The sequence below is a fragment of the Coptis chinensis genome, chromosome 6 (assembly GCF_015680905.1).
Source record: "Coptis chinensis isolate HL-2020 chromosome 6, ASM1568090v1, whole genome shotgun sequence".
Lineage (NCBI taxonomy): Eukaryota > Viridiplantae > Streptophyta > Magnoliopsida > Ranunculales > Ranunculaceae > Coptis > Coptis chinensis.
The window spans coordinates 82,112,817-82,127,363 of record NC_141461.1 but is presented as its reverse complement, the minus strand read 5'-3'; the positions used below and the strand labels follow the sequence as shown (position 1 = coordinate 82,127,363).

The following is a 14,547-nucleotide window of genomic DNA, read 5'->3' as shown; positions in this document are numbered from 1 at the left end:
ACAGATTTGATGATCTTGTGAAAATGAGGTGCTTCTAACAGGCAAAAGTTAAATTTCTCTGTCGCCATTTGTAGATTCATTTGTATGGGGTATCCCTTGATGAAGTCACATAAAAATATGAAATAAACTAAGTATAAGAATGTGACTTGAAACCAAACGCGTCATGGGCTATAATGGTTGACACCCCATTTTTTTCTTATATTTAAGTATAAGAATCTAACACTTTAGAATTTAAGATTCTTATACTTAAGAATTTAAGAACAAGGGTTTCAAATTTGTTGTCACAAATTTGTAAGCTACCTAAGAGAACTTTATGCGGATCAATTCATTGGTCATGAAGAATCACAAGTGGTTACTGGATCGGATTTCATAATCAATACTAAGGAGACAATATTCTCTCATATGGAGTAGCATCTAATTTTTTTTGGTGTAGCATCTAATCATGTATTGGAGGAAGTTACCAACAAAAAGAATGTCACAAAATGGTTTGGACCTGATGTGGATGAGCGATTCTACCTGACTGGCTGACTCCCTATACTCCTTACTCCGTCTCCCTAATGGCTTAATTAGATGAAGTTAATCTGCTCTTCTCTTTTAGTTAATTTTACTATGGCTGTGCCTGTTTGCATGTAGATATTTCCATGTAAACTTGAGCTAGAACACAAAGGTTTTGAAGCGGATGTTTCAACAAATTTCTATTTACAAGTCAACTGAATATTGAAATATTTAGTTACTCCACAAATCCTTTCCCTCTCTTCATAACCCAAATCGCAGAATCATAAGGCTCCATTGTTAGATTCTTATACTCAGAATTTAAGAAAAAGGTTTAGGGTGATATTATTGATTACAGAAAATGAGAAAACACACAGCTTAAGCAGCAAAGAAAATAAGGCAGGGGTTTCATATTTGTAAGCTTCCTGCATTCCTTGAAAATATACAGCAGCACAGCTTATCTGAGAAACTGGAAACACGATACCGATCGAGCAGAGCTGCAAGTCAGATTTTATAACAGAATTAGAAATCATTTAACTCAAAATTTAACCTGTAGAACATTGGCCTACGCTAACAAGTACATCCACCATTTCAAGATTTTAGCATTCCACAAGATGATATCCAAGGAAAGCCTAAAAAGAGGACCACTAAAATTCAACCTCTCTGTGTTTGTTTGATCACTTTGATGTAAATTGTTAATGAACTCATATCTTCGTGTTAAAGATCACCTTGCCTTTTTTGTAATTTTTTCTTCTCTCAGCCCAAGCTATGGGTGCTATCCAGTTACACCTACCAGACAAACCAGAATCAGATCATCAACTGATTAGTCCCATTTAGTCACTAATAAGCCATCATAATATACAAGATCTTTCCAAATAGCATGGAAGCAATGGGATCTAGAAAATGTTCCTAAGTGTGAGCCAGGTGCATCCTCCCGTTACATACCTAGGCATGCCTCTGTTAGCATTTCGGCTGACTGTCAGAGAATGTCAACCTTTGCAGGACATAAAGACTAGAAGAATAGCATCATGGAAAACCAACTCTTTTTTTTTTTTTTTGGTAGGTAATGCCTCTCATATGCGGGTAGACTTCAGCTCATCAAATCTGCTCTCTCTAATTTCCAAATGCGATTGGGCTAGAGTTCTTATTCTTCCTAAGAACCATCCCTAAGGAACTCCAAAAACTTTGCATAAGATTTCTCTGGGCAGGATCAGAGATGGACAGAAAAATACACCCTGTTAGCAGTGGAGACGTCCTATCCAACTCTGAGCAAAATGGCGGACTGGGGATCACTAAATAAGAGGAATGGAATATGGCAGCAATACGTGGCTAAATATTATAGCTATTTAGAAAGCTGATAACTTATGGGGTGATGGATGTGAAAGCATCAACTAAGAAGAAATGATTTTGGTCAATGGAAATTCCTCAAGACTGCTGGTCTTGGACGAAAATTCATGGATCCTTAGAAAAAGCTGGATACATAATTAGGATACTAGTTAAAGATGGGAGGGATACTAGTTTGTGGCATGATATCTGGCAGCTGTAGAAAGCCCTAGTTGAGGAGGGTGCAGTTCTATTTTGAAACTTGAAGCACTTGCTATGCTCAGAGGTGTCCAGGTGTGTTTGCAACTAGGGTCAATGAAGATTACATCGCAACTGACTCAAAGAGTAGTACAAAACAAATCATATCCAAGAAGGAGACAGTCCATGGAATGGACAATATTGAATGAACTGCATGAAATATGGGAATGCCTACAACAGTTTAAGCAGTATGAGATCAAGCATCCATACAGAGAAATCAACCAAGCAGCTGACCTACTGGCCTTACTGTGTGCAGCTATTTCATTAACCCTCTTATGGTATCTTTAGGCTGTATTATAAGGGCATCTCCAATGGAGGGTGTAAAATTACACCTCCACCTAGGCTCCACATAGGTACCATTAGGATTTTACACCTCTAATTATATGTTATTGTATAACTTATAAATATCCACACTCTATATTCTCCAATGGAAGAGTGTAAAAAAAAATAGATTTTAAACTTCGACGTCACTCCAAGTGGCGGTCACTTGGAGTGGCGTCCGAAGTTAAAAAATTACTTTAGAATTAGAAATCACCGAAAGTGTCGCCCGAGCTTTTATTAACTAAGAGGGGGGAATTCCCCACCCTCTCTATTAGCTAATATACTATTACCTACGGTATAGCACCCCCATTGGAGAGAGTTTTTTGATATTTAGGGTGTAAAATTTCCACTCTATACGGTTTACACTCCCCATTGGAGATGCCCTAAGTGAACATAAAGAAGGTGTCATCTACAGAAGCTGTGGTAAATGAGCATAGGAGATCTGGATGAGAGTCAACCAAAGTGCAAGGCTAGCATTCCCCTGGAGAGGATATGATAGCCCCTGTTCTACTTGTATATTTCCATTCTTTTCGCAAAATAAACAACATCAGCTTGCAATTTTCCAAAGAAAAAGGGAAGTCCGAAAACTCGAAACTTTGGTTGGCACGAAGTGATTTCTTTTCATGCCATCTCTTTTGTAGAAATTTCCCAAGGACATAATCAACTTCCACGAGCTTTTAGTTACAATTTTGAACTCTAATCAACTATGTAATCCTCTAGTGAAACAAGGGATTGGAACCCCAAACGAAGGTAGAAACCCAAAAAAGTCGATATGAAAGAAAGTTATCCTCCCCCCCCCACCCCCCCCATTGCTTCTCCTCATAACTTCTATTATGTTTGTGCTTTGCTAGTTTCCCAAATAAAGGTCAAGATCCAGTAAAAACTCTACTCAAATGCCTTGCTGGTCAACGGGAGATGACTTTGAAGAAAGACATAAGTGCTGTGCTTTCAGATGTAGATAGCTTCACTACGTAAGACATGTTTTTAAATGTTAGGGCATGATTCAATGAGTTAAGTACTGAAGATCTTGACTAGGGGTGTAAGTCATTTCGATTCAATCACCCTTGCCTATTGCATTGTTCCTATTTTAGTTTCTACCAGGAAAAAAACGTTTTTAAGTAATAAAACAAGATTTAAAATGGACACTACAAAACATATACACAAGGGAAAAATCACTTCCCTTACATTTTGACCTAGGATTACGCCTTATTTTAACATAATTATCCATATACTCCACATTGTGCCATTTTATGAACAAGAAAGATTTATGAAGCTACTTAGCTATATAAGTTGCATCTTTTCTTTCAAGCCCTTAAATCTACAAGCTTAGTTACTTAAAGCTCCAAAAGTATTGGAATCTCCACAAACATTAGACTTTCCAAAAGCATTTACACTTCCGGTCCAACTTTCTCATATTTTCTACCAGTCCTTTGAAAAAGATTGGAATCAACATAAACTACAAGCCAGATTTATAGTACCATTGAATGGTGGAATGGGGTTTAGCAAAAGGATAGCTGAAATTGCACAAAGATTCAAACTGGAAGCAGCAATAGCAGCTTATGGCTCTAATAATCTGGCATGGTTGCAAGGAGGATAAACAGAGGTGGAATATGTTCAAGACCAACAACCCTGTTACTACTATATGTAGTGATCGAGATAAGTTAAATCTCAACAGATTGTGCTAATCAAACTACAAATAAGAATTTGGAAGGTACGCAGTCCTGTGTGCAGGGGATGGCTAGGTTCCAGGGAGAGCCTAGAGCATAGGCTATCACCAAGCACACACCCCCTTTCTATCACAACTAAATTTTATCTTGTCCTTTGTATAAGCTGTAATCGTGAAAAAAAATATATAGAGAAACATTTTGATGCATATGACAAATAAAACTAAGTAGGTAATTATGCATTTTCCTTTATTCATGAATCCATTAGTCAAACAAAACTACATATTACATATGAGAGCTTACAGTGAAGCTATGCCAGCTTCAGTTTAACTTCTAGACAGATTAAATGCAACTAGTTCTTAGTTCTTACATGCAGCTCAATCTCCCTGATACTTGGATTCTGATCATCTATGATCACTAAACCCTGGTATTGCCTCTATGCCGATGGCTAAATCAAGCTTGTGGGTAGTACAAATCTTATCTAACCGCTCCTTGGCGAGATCATGGGGGCAAAGGCAAATCCAGTGCCCTTGAAACAGAAATTTTTATTTTTGGCTGTGGAAAAGTCGAAAAGATGGGTAACAAGTCGCATGAAAACTTCAATATATTCAAATCCCATTGAAATATTGAATAATTATTTCTAAAGCACAAAGCAGTAGGAAAATGGTTAAAAGTGTATAGAAGAAAAGAAGTGGACCAAAAAAAACGTTTAAGATGAAATTGGCTCGGGGTTATCATGTGGAGTCTAGGCCCCTCCCCTGCGCCTAGGTGAGCCTGGCCCTAGGCTCAGATGAGCCTAGAACACAAGATGTCGCCTAGAGTGAGGCTCACTACTAGCGACTAGTGCCCATGATCGCTTCTGAATGCATAGCTCTTAATATATGTGATTGTATGAGGGAATGGTTTCTTAGTATAAATGGGAAGCTACTCATTTGCATTAGTACGCATTTGTACGGTAGGAACTGTGCACAAGATTAATTTGTGTGTAGGGTTCTGGTATAGTAGGGATGCTACACTCATTCCAATTGTTGCAGTCCTTCCTAACTAGTATGATGCACTTATGCACCCAACTTACATGCACTTTTCTATTTCCCATTTATACATTTCCTCCTAAAAAAACACACATACAGCTAAAACTAACAATTTGAAGGACTTCCGTTATTTATTTATTTTCTTATAATTTCTTGTTGTATACATACATTTCTTGATATACACAGACACACTCTTAGGGCGCTTGGGATAGAGGTATTTATTAATTTTTACGTTATGCCCATTAGCACTCTCGCTTTCGCTCAGGCATTGCGCTTTTGTTGCTAAGATTGGAAGCATTTAAACTGAGTTCTGACATAATTATTAGACTAAACTTTGAATCTAGTCTCTCATATTCCCAAAAGGAAAGAAATTTTTAATTTCCTGTCAATAGAAATGTATATAAGTTGTCCGATACGAACTTTAAGACCACAAAAGATGGATCAGAAAGTAAATTTATATGAAATGATATTAAGGAGTAGCAGCATATGAACAACCCTCAGACCCTCCCACACAGGCATGAATAAAGCACCACAGAGGACGATTCAGGATTTAAAATTAAAAACATGTAAAATAAAAGTCATCCATATTGAGTAGAATCCATACCAAGACATCTTGTGTGAGATTCCAGAGCTGACGAACAATAGTGATTCTGTCCTTCAACGATGCCACCTCCAAGTACATAGGACTGAATTGGCAAAAACAGTAAACAAAAATTAGCACCAAGTCAAGGCATTTCTTCTGCTAATTAAGTATTGATGGTTAATATCATTCATACTTGATACTTGCAGTTGTTCTAAACACTCAGCATTGCAAAATATTAGAGGATGCTGAGAGAAAAAAATAGTGTGGGAGGAGGTGTGTGTTTGTTATATGCTTTCAAATTCAATTAAACACAGAGTTCAATACAACTTACAGCCATTACTAAGTCGTGCTCCATGTCCAACTTATCGAGATTTTTCATCAGCGCTTGAATACTGTCATAGCTATGGATAAGTGGCAAGTCCTTCAAACCTTCTCCCATCCAAACATAACACCATCAGATTTTACCAAACTCCAAACTCTCAGATTACCAGTAAGAAGTTACACAACTAATGAAATAATAATTTTGCATACAAGGATAAAGAGAAATTTCGTGAAAACCCCCCATTTTATGACGTGTTTTTGTGTTTACCCCCCAAATTTTGAATCATCACAAAAGTCCCCCCACTCCGTCCTGGCCCCATTCAGAAATCATCCATATTTGCTCTATTGCCTAAAGTACCCTCGGGGGTAAACACAAACTAAAAAAAATTGGCCTAAGCCCAACTAACTAAACTAAACAACGACCGGGTGTATAGGATCACCCTCGCCCTCATCTTCTTCCTCAACCACCAAACCAGCAAACCCTAACCACAACAAATCCAACTGTTATAAACTAAACAATTATACATTTTTCTTTCTTTTCTTTGAGTCGACTCATCATCTTCCCCAATTGAAACCCAAAAACCAACAGCACCATTAAAGGTTAGTGGGGGGTATTGGGGTGATCTTCCCCAATTGAAACCCAAATTCCGATGATTGAGTCGACTCATGAATCATGGGCTAGCTTACGGAGAATGTCGTGGAACTAGCTTACGGAGAATTTTCAAACTGATGATAATCAAGTGAACTAGATGCTACTATGCTAGCAGCTGCCATTGTTCATCCCTTATTTTTCCAGAAGCTGATCAAATGTAATAACTTATTATACCAGAAGAGGTACGCGCATCACCACCAACACAATAATAAAATGTTAATGGATCCATGGAATTCAAACAAAAACTTTTTTTTTTGTTTTTTGGCCCCACAAAATATGAGTGGATTTGCAGTCATTTAGATTTCACGAACTCATAATCGTACACAATGTTTCTATTCTCGCCTGTAGGTGGAATGCTCTGTAAGGCCAAGTAACCAACAAATATCAGGCCCAAGATTCTTCCATCTCTACAAATCTAAGTCAGCTTCCACCATTGAATTCACGCATTCATCTCATTCGGGGCTTCATTAACAGAATAGCGTAGAGAACGTCCCTGTCAAACTTTATGTAACCTCTTCTTGATAAGTGTTTCATTTGGGTTTCAATTGGGGAATATCACCCCAGTACCCCCACTAACCTCTAATGGTGCTGTTGGTTTTTGGGTTTCAATTGGGAAAGATGATGAGTCGACTCAATATCGGAATTTTGACGCTAAAAGATTTCAAAATTTCATTTGAGATAGGAGTGACATACATTTGGGTTTACCCCCGAGGGTACTTTAGGCAATAGAGCAAATATGGATGATTTCTGAACGGGGCCAGGATGGAGTGGGGGGACTTTTGTGATGATTCAAAATTTAGGGAGTAAACACAAAAGCATGTTATAAAATGGGGGGTTATCACGAATAAACCCAAGGATAAATCACTATAAACCATATCTCTATTAAGTATAGAATATTATTCCTTCTGCAACACTGACCATGAAAATTTCTGTGCAGTTAATTACCATGTAAAAGACTTTGAGCAACGCGTTGCATATACTTTGATGGCTCAACTAAATTAATCGATTCCAAAGAATGATGCCAGACCTCTCGAATCGCCCTACATGAGTTTATAATCATAAAATAAAGTAAAATTTGTAAGAAAGTGGATCATCAAAATGACTGGTTTACTATTGAAAGAAATAAAATCAGCTTCTCACCAAAGAACCGAACCAGTACCAGACCCAAAATCCAAAACACTTTTGGGTGCAAAACCAGGTAATCTCCTCTTCACCTACAATAAGAAGCACTAAAACTCATAAGCGACAGTAAGTTTAACTTAATAAATGAAGTAATATTTTACCTCTTTAAGAACTCTATGGCAAGCAGAATAGACAGCAGGCATTCGAGAAGCAACATAAGCTATAGTCTGATCATCTCTATACTTAAACCCAATATCACCATAAGCACTCTTAATTTTCCACCTCTTGGATCGTTCAATCGCCTTAAATGGATCCTCAACAAGCTCTCTTGACATCGATGCAGTAAGAAGAAGATTGGCGTCTTTCAGTTTGTCGAACGATTGAGATAATGATAAGACCTTTCTCTTCAAATTGGGTTTCTCATTCTCTGCAAACCAAAGTCAAATAAATGACTAGATAAAATAGAAATACTGTTGTAACAATAATAGAAACGGGAATGTACCTCGAAGGAATCTCTTGATGGCTCTGTGACGACAAACAGGAACAATGTGGCATCCTACGGATTGTTTCGCTGCTGTTGCTAAAGTTTCAGTTGTAAATATCTTTCTAACCGTTTCGGGTATTTGAGACGCCATTTTTCATGCCCATCTACATATATGACTGCTACAACAATGTAGAACAACTCGATCATTTTACAATGTTGTATACTTAATTATCATCAAAAGTAAAGCATACCCATTAATATTAAATCTTAACTACTAACTCAAAATTAGATGAAACTTGAAAAACCAGTATGAAGGGTTTTACTCGCCAGTGTTTGATGCGTGTCTACACAAAGACCCATGAGAACCCATTAGCTCTCCACTTGAAGCTTGGGCGATTTTCTTCAATCAAACAGCCACACTAACATTCATATTTTGTCTTAATGGCTGGACTTTTCTGGACGATGGCATATTGAGATCAAAATCCTTGTTCGACACAGTTAGCGTAATTTGTTTGGCTTCATTCGGCATACCAGCCTTTAAAAGAAAAGACCTTAAAGAATTCACAGTGATATTATCTGGGGAACATCCACTAGTTAACATTTTATTGAAAATGCCAACAGCTTCTAACATTCTTCCTTTCATGCAGTGCCCAATTATCAAAATCGTATAAGTCAATTTATCAGGGTTGCATCTGTTTTCCTCCATTTCCGTCATAATCACATTAGCTTCATCCACATTGCCAGCCTTGCAGAACCCATCAATCACTGGGTTGTACATAAACGCTTGAGGTACGATGACTTTCAACTTCAACTGCCTCAAAAAATCACGAGCTTCACTTAGCCTATTCTCCTTGCAAAAAGAATTAATGAGAATCACAAAATGTAATGCAGCGTTTGGTGAAACTTTTCGCTTGCCCATATCATGCCACAATTTCATAGCCTCATCCACTTTGCCAGTCCGACAGAAACCATCAATCAAGGAACTTAAAGTAACAACATCAGGATGACATCCCATTACCAGCATTCTATCATAAACGGCCACCGCTGAACCCATATCACCAGTCTTACTGAAACCATCAATAAGGACATTGTAAGTGAACAAACTTGGTCTAATTCTAAAATCGATCATCTCATCATAAACAGCAGACGCATCATCCATCCTACCCAACTTGCAATATCCGGATATAACAGATGTATAGGTAACAGCATTAGGTGAAAGACCATTTCGCAACCGCATTTCCTTCAATAACTGACGTCCTCTATCTATTTCCTTAGCCCGAAAAAGTCCGTTGATAATAGTATTATAAGTAACAACATCGGGAGAACAATGAAAACTCTCCATATCCTTAAAAAACTTGAATGCCCTACCTACATCTCCTATTCTGCAAAGACCTCTAATAACAATATTAAAACTGCAAGTATCAGGACAAAACCCAAACCTCAAATGCTGCTCACGAAAAAAACTAACAGCCTCGTCCACTTGATTCCTTTTAACCAATATATTCAACAAACAATTATACGTAAACGAACTCACTCTCATTTTACTATTATAAGCTTGAACAAAAACCCTCTTCGCAATATCAAATTTCCCATTCTCTCCACATGATGATACCAAGAAATCTAATATCGAACTCTCAGCAAAAAACCCATCGAAAATCACTTTCAAAGCAGCATCATGTAGCCCAACATGACATAAATTTCTCACCAATAAATTATACGTATTACCGGAATGCTTAAACCCTTGTTCCTCGAATCTCATTCGACTATATTCAAAATACTTTAAACTCAATATAGGATCATTCAATCTCTTAATAACTTCAAATGCAATCAAAGGGCTCCTCAAACTAGTCTCAAAATAACCCAAACATGAAAAATCAACCGCTTTTTCTTTCGGACTACAACGGAAAACAATAACACTACAAATAAGTTTAATAAACCAAGCTTGAGATTCAAAATTTACCTTATTGTGAAAATCCGTAAAAGCATTAAAGTGAATATTTCGAAGAACAACCTTAGTTAAGGAAATGGGCATAAGGAATTGGGTCATTTGGAATGCAAGATTTGATTCTTCTTGGTTTTTTTCTTCATTTCAAAAATGAAAGAGTTGAGGGGAAGTATGGAAAATGGATAAAAAAATGTATCTTTTAATGAAATTCGTCATCAATTAATGGATTGAAAAGAAGGCTCTGCGTTTTTTTTGTTGTTTCAAGAAATGAGTTGAGACTTGAGAGTGAAGGGTTTTAGGGGGTTTTGAAAGAATCAAAGCGTAAAATATCGGTTAAATATCGGTATATGCCGAGATTCTGAGGAAGGGAACGTTATTTATTTGAAACACTGGATTTTCATATTGTTTATACAATGTGAAAAGTGAAATGACTAATTTTACTTTTTACAAGTTTATAGTTGCTAGTTTGCAAATACATATGTTGCTCTGCCCAACATTGTTTTAAGTAATTGGTTCCGCTTTGCATCTAGCTATCTTTGATCATGTTGTATACTTAGAGCATCATCAACGCGTTGCTATATTCTATTTCTAATGTAATGTAATAGGTAGCAATATTTTTGGCAATTTTGTTCACCAACGCACTACCTAGTGGTGTCAAATGGGCTGGGCCGGGCCACCTACCCTCATTTACTTCAAGGGCCAGATCGGGTCGGGCCAATGCTTAAATCTCGAAACCTTTACCCGCCCCTCAACCTTCTCGAGAGGGCTTGAAGGGCCGGGCTTGAGGGTCAAACGTGAGGGCCGGATACTATGTTATACATTTGATTTACAAAATAAATTTAGAAACATTAGTTAAAAATGATAAAATCGAATGACTTCACAATTAAACCTTCAAACTACTAAAAACTTGTTAAAGTTGTATTAGTCAATTAAGATCGATTAAATTCATTTCATAAAATATTATAATAAAATTATAAGGTTGACAAACTTAATAGATAAACGTTTTTTTAAGTGATTTTTAGCATATTAATGTTAAAATGAAATATATTGTAAATTTTTTTATTAAAATATATGTAATAAATGTTGAGGGCCTAATGAGGAGCGGACTTAAGGTAGGGCTTAAGTTTCGAAGTCTAAGCCCATACCCTCCCCTCAAAGGCTTGAGGGGTCGCCCGGCCCGACCCGAATAATGTGAGGGCCTCATTTTGAGGGATTTTTCGCCCCATAGGGCCGGGTCGGGACGGGCTAAGGGTTTGAGGGCCATTTTGACACCCCTAGCGCTACCAAACACCTGTTTCTATCCCAACAATTATTAAATTATCGACCAAAATATTCATAAATTTAGCAATCATTCATACGGGACAACTTTAAGTGTCTAGATGTTGGATGGGTCAATTTTCTTTTGCCGTCCATAAGTTTTCTAATTTTTTTTTAATAAAAAGTAAAACGGCTGTAATAAAAAAATTCATCATCATTTTTTGAATGGGTCAAGTTTTGCCGTTTCAATGTTTTGATTTTTTTTTTAGTAAAATAATTAGGAACATATGGGACAACTATTCCTGTTTGAATGTTTTTTTTTTAATAAAAAAAATTAAAATGTATGGGACAAGTTTTGCCGTCTGAAATAGAAATCGAAAATATCGAAAAAATGTGTTGGTACATAAAAAAAAGGGTTACCCTCCCACTAGATGAGCCAATTAGGATCCCCCCCCTAGATGAGCCAATTAGGATTTCCCCCCCACTAGATGAGAAATTAGGGTCTCCCCCTAAATACACACAAAAAAAAAAGTCAAAGTGGGTTGACCGAAATTTTTTTGTGTGTATTTAGGGGGGAGACCCTAATTTCCCATTTAGGAGGGGGGGGGATCCTAATTGGCTCATCTAGTGGGAGGGTAATACTAGTTCACCCTAAAAAAAAAAATGAAATGCACGGGACAAGTTCTGCCATCCGAAATAGAAATAAAAAATATCGAAAAAATAGGTTGGTATGTAAACTGGTTTTAGCAATTTTGACCCAACTAAAATGTTGATGTGTCGCAATTTTTTTTAGGGCAGCACGTTGATGATGATCTTACAGACTCCATAACCTGCAAAGAATAGAATACATAAAAAAAATAGTTATATGCATCGTGTCCTGGTATTCAAAATGGTTGGATGGGATTGTATTATTTTCGTTCCCTTTTTATATTTTTTCGGCAGAAAAGCAAGTCCGTTTTATGGAAAAAAAATTAAAAAATAAAGAAGTGGAGATGGGAGGTATCAATCCTGGAACAGCTCACAAGCTAAGTTGAGTCCTCTACCTTTGAGCTACATCCCCAATTTATTGATATAATTTTAAATAATTAGTTATTTCCGATAGCAATTATGTTTATCAATGAATTTTAGCCTATACTGAATTTTACAGTAAACTAATAACCGTCCATATTTGTTTCTTTGTTTTTTGTTTAATTTTTAGCTAGCTTTACACCACCTATTTTGAGCTACTTAGAATGATGAAGAAAATCATACTTGGATCATTTGAAGTGATTGTCGCAGTCTCTCTAAAGTCACAATCATAGGGATACCTCCCCATAGCTTGATAGTACACATTCATCGCAGAAGATGCATGAGCTTGAACTGTATTCGGGAGGAAGCAAGGACCTCCAGCTTGGATTGTTCGACAATCAATACGCAGCTTGATCTGGGTAGGCACCACTGGTGTAGTTGGATTCAGAGGAATTATTGCTAGGCTTGGGCTTGGGCTTGGGCTTGGGGGCTTGGATTTGTGTCTGCAGACAATGCAAATTTATAAATCATTAGTCAAATAAATGTATTCTACAATCAAATCACTTTTAGACTGCAGAACTTCACTAATACACTCATAATCGAAGTTTATGAATCAAAGTATATGTTATAGACAAGATAGTAGATATATAATGATCTTTAATCAAAGGCTAGATCACTTAGGTGGATTAACATTCCTCAGAAAAAATCACTTAGAGTTGATTTTCAACAATATGAAATCAATTTAATATGTGCAAGAAAGAGCCCATTATGCCCATGGCCCAAATTCGGTGGATGTCAAACCATCCAAATACAGCCCATTAACACTCACAAAATGAGACATGTACAAGTACAACCATAAAATGAGACTGTCAAGTAAAGGATTGATAGAAGAAGTGCACTAGCATTTGAGCGGAAAGTAGTCCGTTTCAGAGCATAATTAGTACTACTTTATGGCGTTTATGCCGTAAGATCCCAATTTCATAGACTGGCGTCGAATCCGGTTGAAAAAGCCCGAAATTCCTCTCACTTGTTGGACCAGGTCACCAGGCTTTAGATTTTCGTTAAAGAGAGCGAAAATGTAGGTCTCAAACGTTCGGTTCGGCATCAATGGTGTGCCAAGGCCAGATGTAACATTCTGAATAAGTTTCCCATTATATTGTGCTGCACTTTCTACATCAACACCGGCTTGCTCTTCATAGCCTTTCGATGGCCAGCCAGTTTCAGCAATAACAATCGCCAAATCCGAGAAGCCAAGGAGCTTCAACGCTGAAAACATCGTGTCCAGTTGTCCATCTAGCATGTTCGTGTACCGAAGTTGTGTTATCGTCCAGCACTCCTGCATTGGGTCTAAATAGAGCATAATCAAGTGTGTCAGCTGAGCAGCCAAAGAATGGATATGGATTTATCATGAAAGGAGAACTGGTGGCTCTTAGGAAGCTAAGCAATGGCTTTAACACAACAGTATCATAGCCTTTTCGGAACTTTCCAGTTGAAGGGGGTCTAGAGGAGGATAATATGCCTAATGGATGTGGTGTGGACACTTTGATTCGACGGTCAAGAGACATGCCAACAAGGGCTGTGTGCCTGTGTGGAGGTTTTGCATAGCTGGAAGAAGGCTTACTATCAGTAAGCCGTTGATAAGACCTCATTAACTACTAAGATGCGAACAATATTTGTTGCTGGAGTGTAAGGAAGCTCATGAGTACTGATCCACTGCGGAGCAAAGGAGAGCTTGGCAAGGTCAGGTATTTGTTCATTAGGTACACATATAATAAGTTTATGAATAAAAATTTGTATGAGCAACATTGTCACAACATATTGTCCTATGTCGAGTTCATCCAACCATTAAAATGTTTTATGATCCATTTGTTTATATCTCAGATTTGTTGTTTGTTGCTAAAATAACCCCTTTTCCAGGGCAAAGTATGGCATAGAGGAGATGTGTAGAGACCAGTGGAAATGGGCAAGTTATAACCCATATGGATACGAATCCAAGCCTTGAAAATACAGGAAAGAAGCTTCAAGTCGCCTTTACTGTCTGTCTATATGGTCAAGTTTATGGGATCAAAACCACCGGCTCCCCGAG

The 14,547-nt window shown here is 37.4% G+C and overlaps 2 protein-coding genes and 1 pseudogene across 4 annotated transcripts; all 3 read right to left on the bottom strand.

Moving 5' to 3' along the window:
- Window positions 1-668: 668 nt before the first annotated feature.
- On the bottom strand, window positions 669-8,404 carry LOC147494815 (uncharacterized). 3 transcript variants are annotated; one of them, XM_086569305.1, is made up of 8 exons: window positions 8,270-8,404; window positions 7,929-8,194; window positions 7,786-7,859; window positions 7,591-7,685; window positions 6,004-6,101; window positions 5,694-5,775; window positions 1,221-1,281; window positions 669-989 (listed from the first exon to the last, which is right to left on the bottom strand). In XM_086569305.1, the coding sequence occupies exons 1-7, from the start codon at window positions 8,400-8,402 to the stop codon at window positions 1,268-1,270; spliced, it is 762 nt and encodes a 253-aa protein (XP_086425431.1). In that variant the 5' UTR covers window positions 8,403-8,404; the 3' UTR covers window positions 669-989; window positions 1,221-1,267. The 3 variants fall into 3 exon arrangements, with proteins under 3 accessions (XP_086425431.1, XP_086425432.1, XP_086425429.1); XM_086569306.1 differs by having other exon boundaries at window positions 1,226-1,281; XM_086569303.1 differs by lacking the exon at window positions 1,221-1,281.
- A 253-nt stretch (window positions 8,405-8,657) lies between these two features.
- Window positions 8,658-10,298, bottom strand: LOC147494814 (uncharacterized). The gene has a single exon (XM_086569301.1). The coding sequence runs from the start codon at window positions 10,296-10,298 to the stop codon at window positions 8,658-8,660; it is 1,641 nt and encodes a 546-aa protein (XP_086425427.1).
- A 2,923-nt stretch (window positions 10,299-13,221) lies between these two features.
- On the bottom strand, window positions 13,222-14,267 carry LOC147494813 (glucan endo-1,3-beta-glucosidase pseudogene; annotated as a pseudogene).
- Between the last annotated feature and the right edge of the window lie 280 nt (window positions 14,268-14,547).

Bases quoted from the DNA above. Each gene is read 5' to 3' on its own strand.
- LOC147494814 (XM_086569301.1), bottom strand. From the start codon at position 10,298: ATGACCCAATTCCTTATGCCCATTTCCTTAACTAAGGTTGTTCTTCGA.
- LOC147494815 (XM_086569303.1), bottom strand. From the start codon at position 8,402: ATGGCGTCTCAAATACCCGAAACGGTTAGAAAGATATTTACAACTGAA. The intron at 8,195-8,269 runs GTACATTCCCGT...TTTGGTTTGCAG, and splicing joins CATCAAGAGATTCCTTCGAG to AGAATGAGAAACCCAATTTG. The intron at 5,776-6,003 runs GTAAGTTGTATT...TTGCCAATTCAG, and splicing joins AGCACGACTTAGTAATGGCT to TCCTATGTACTTGGAGGTGG.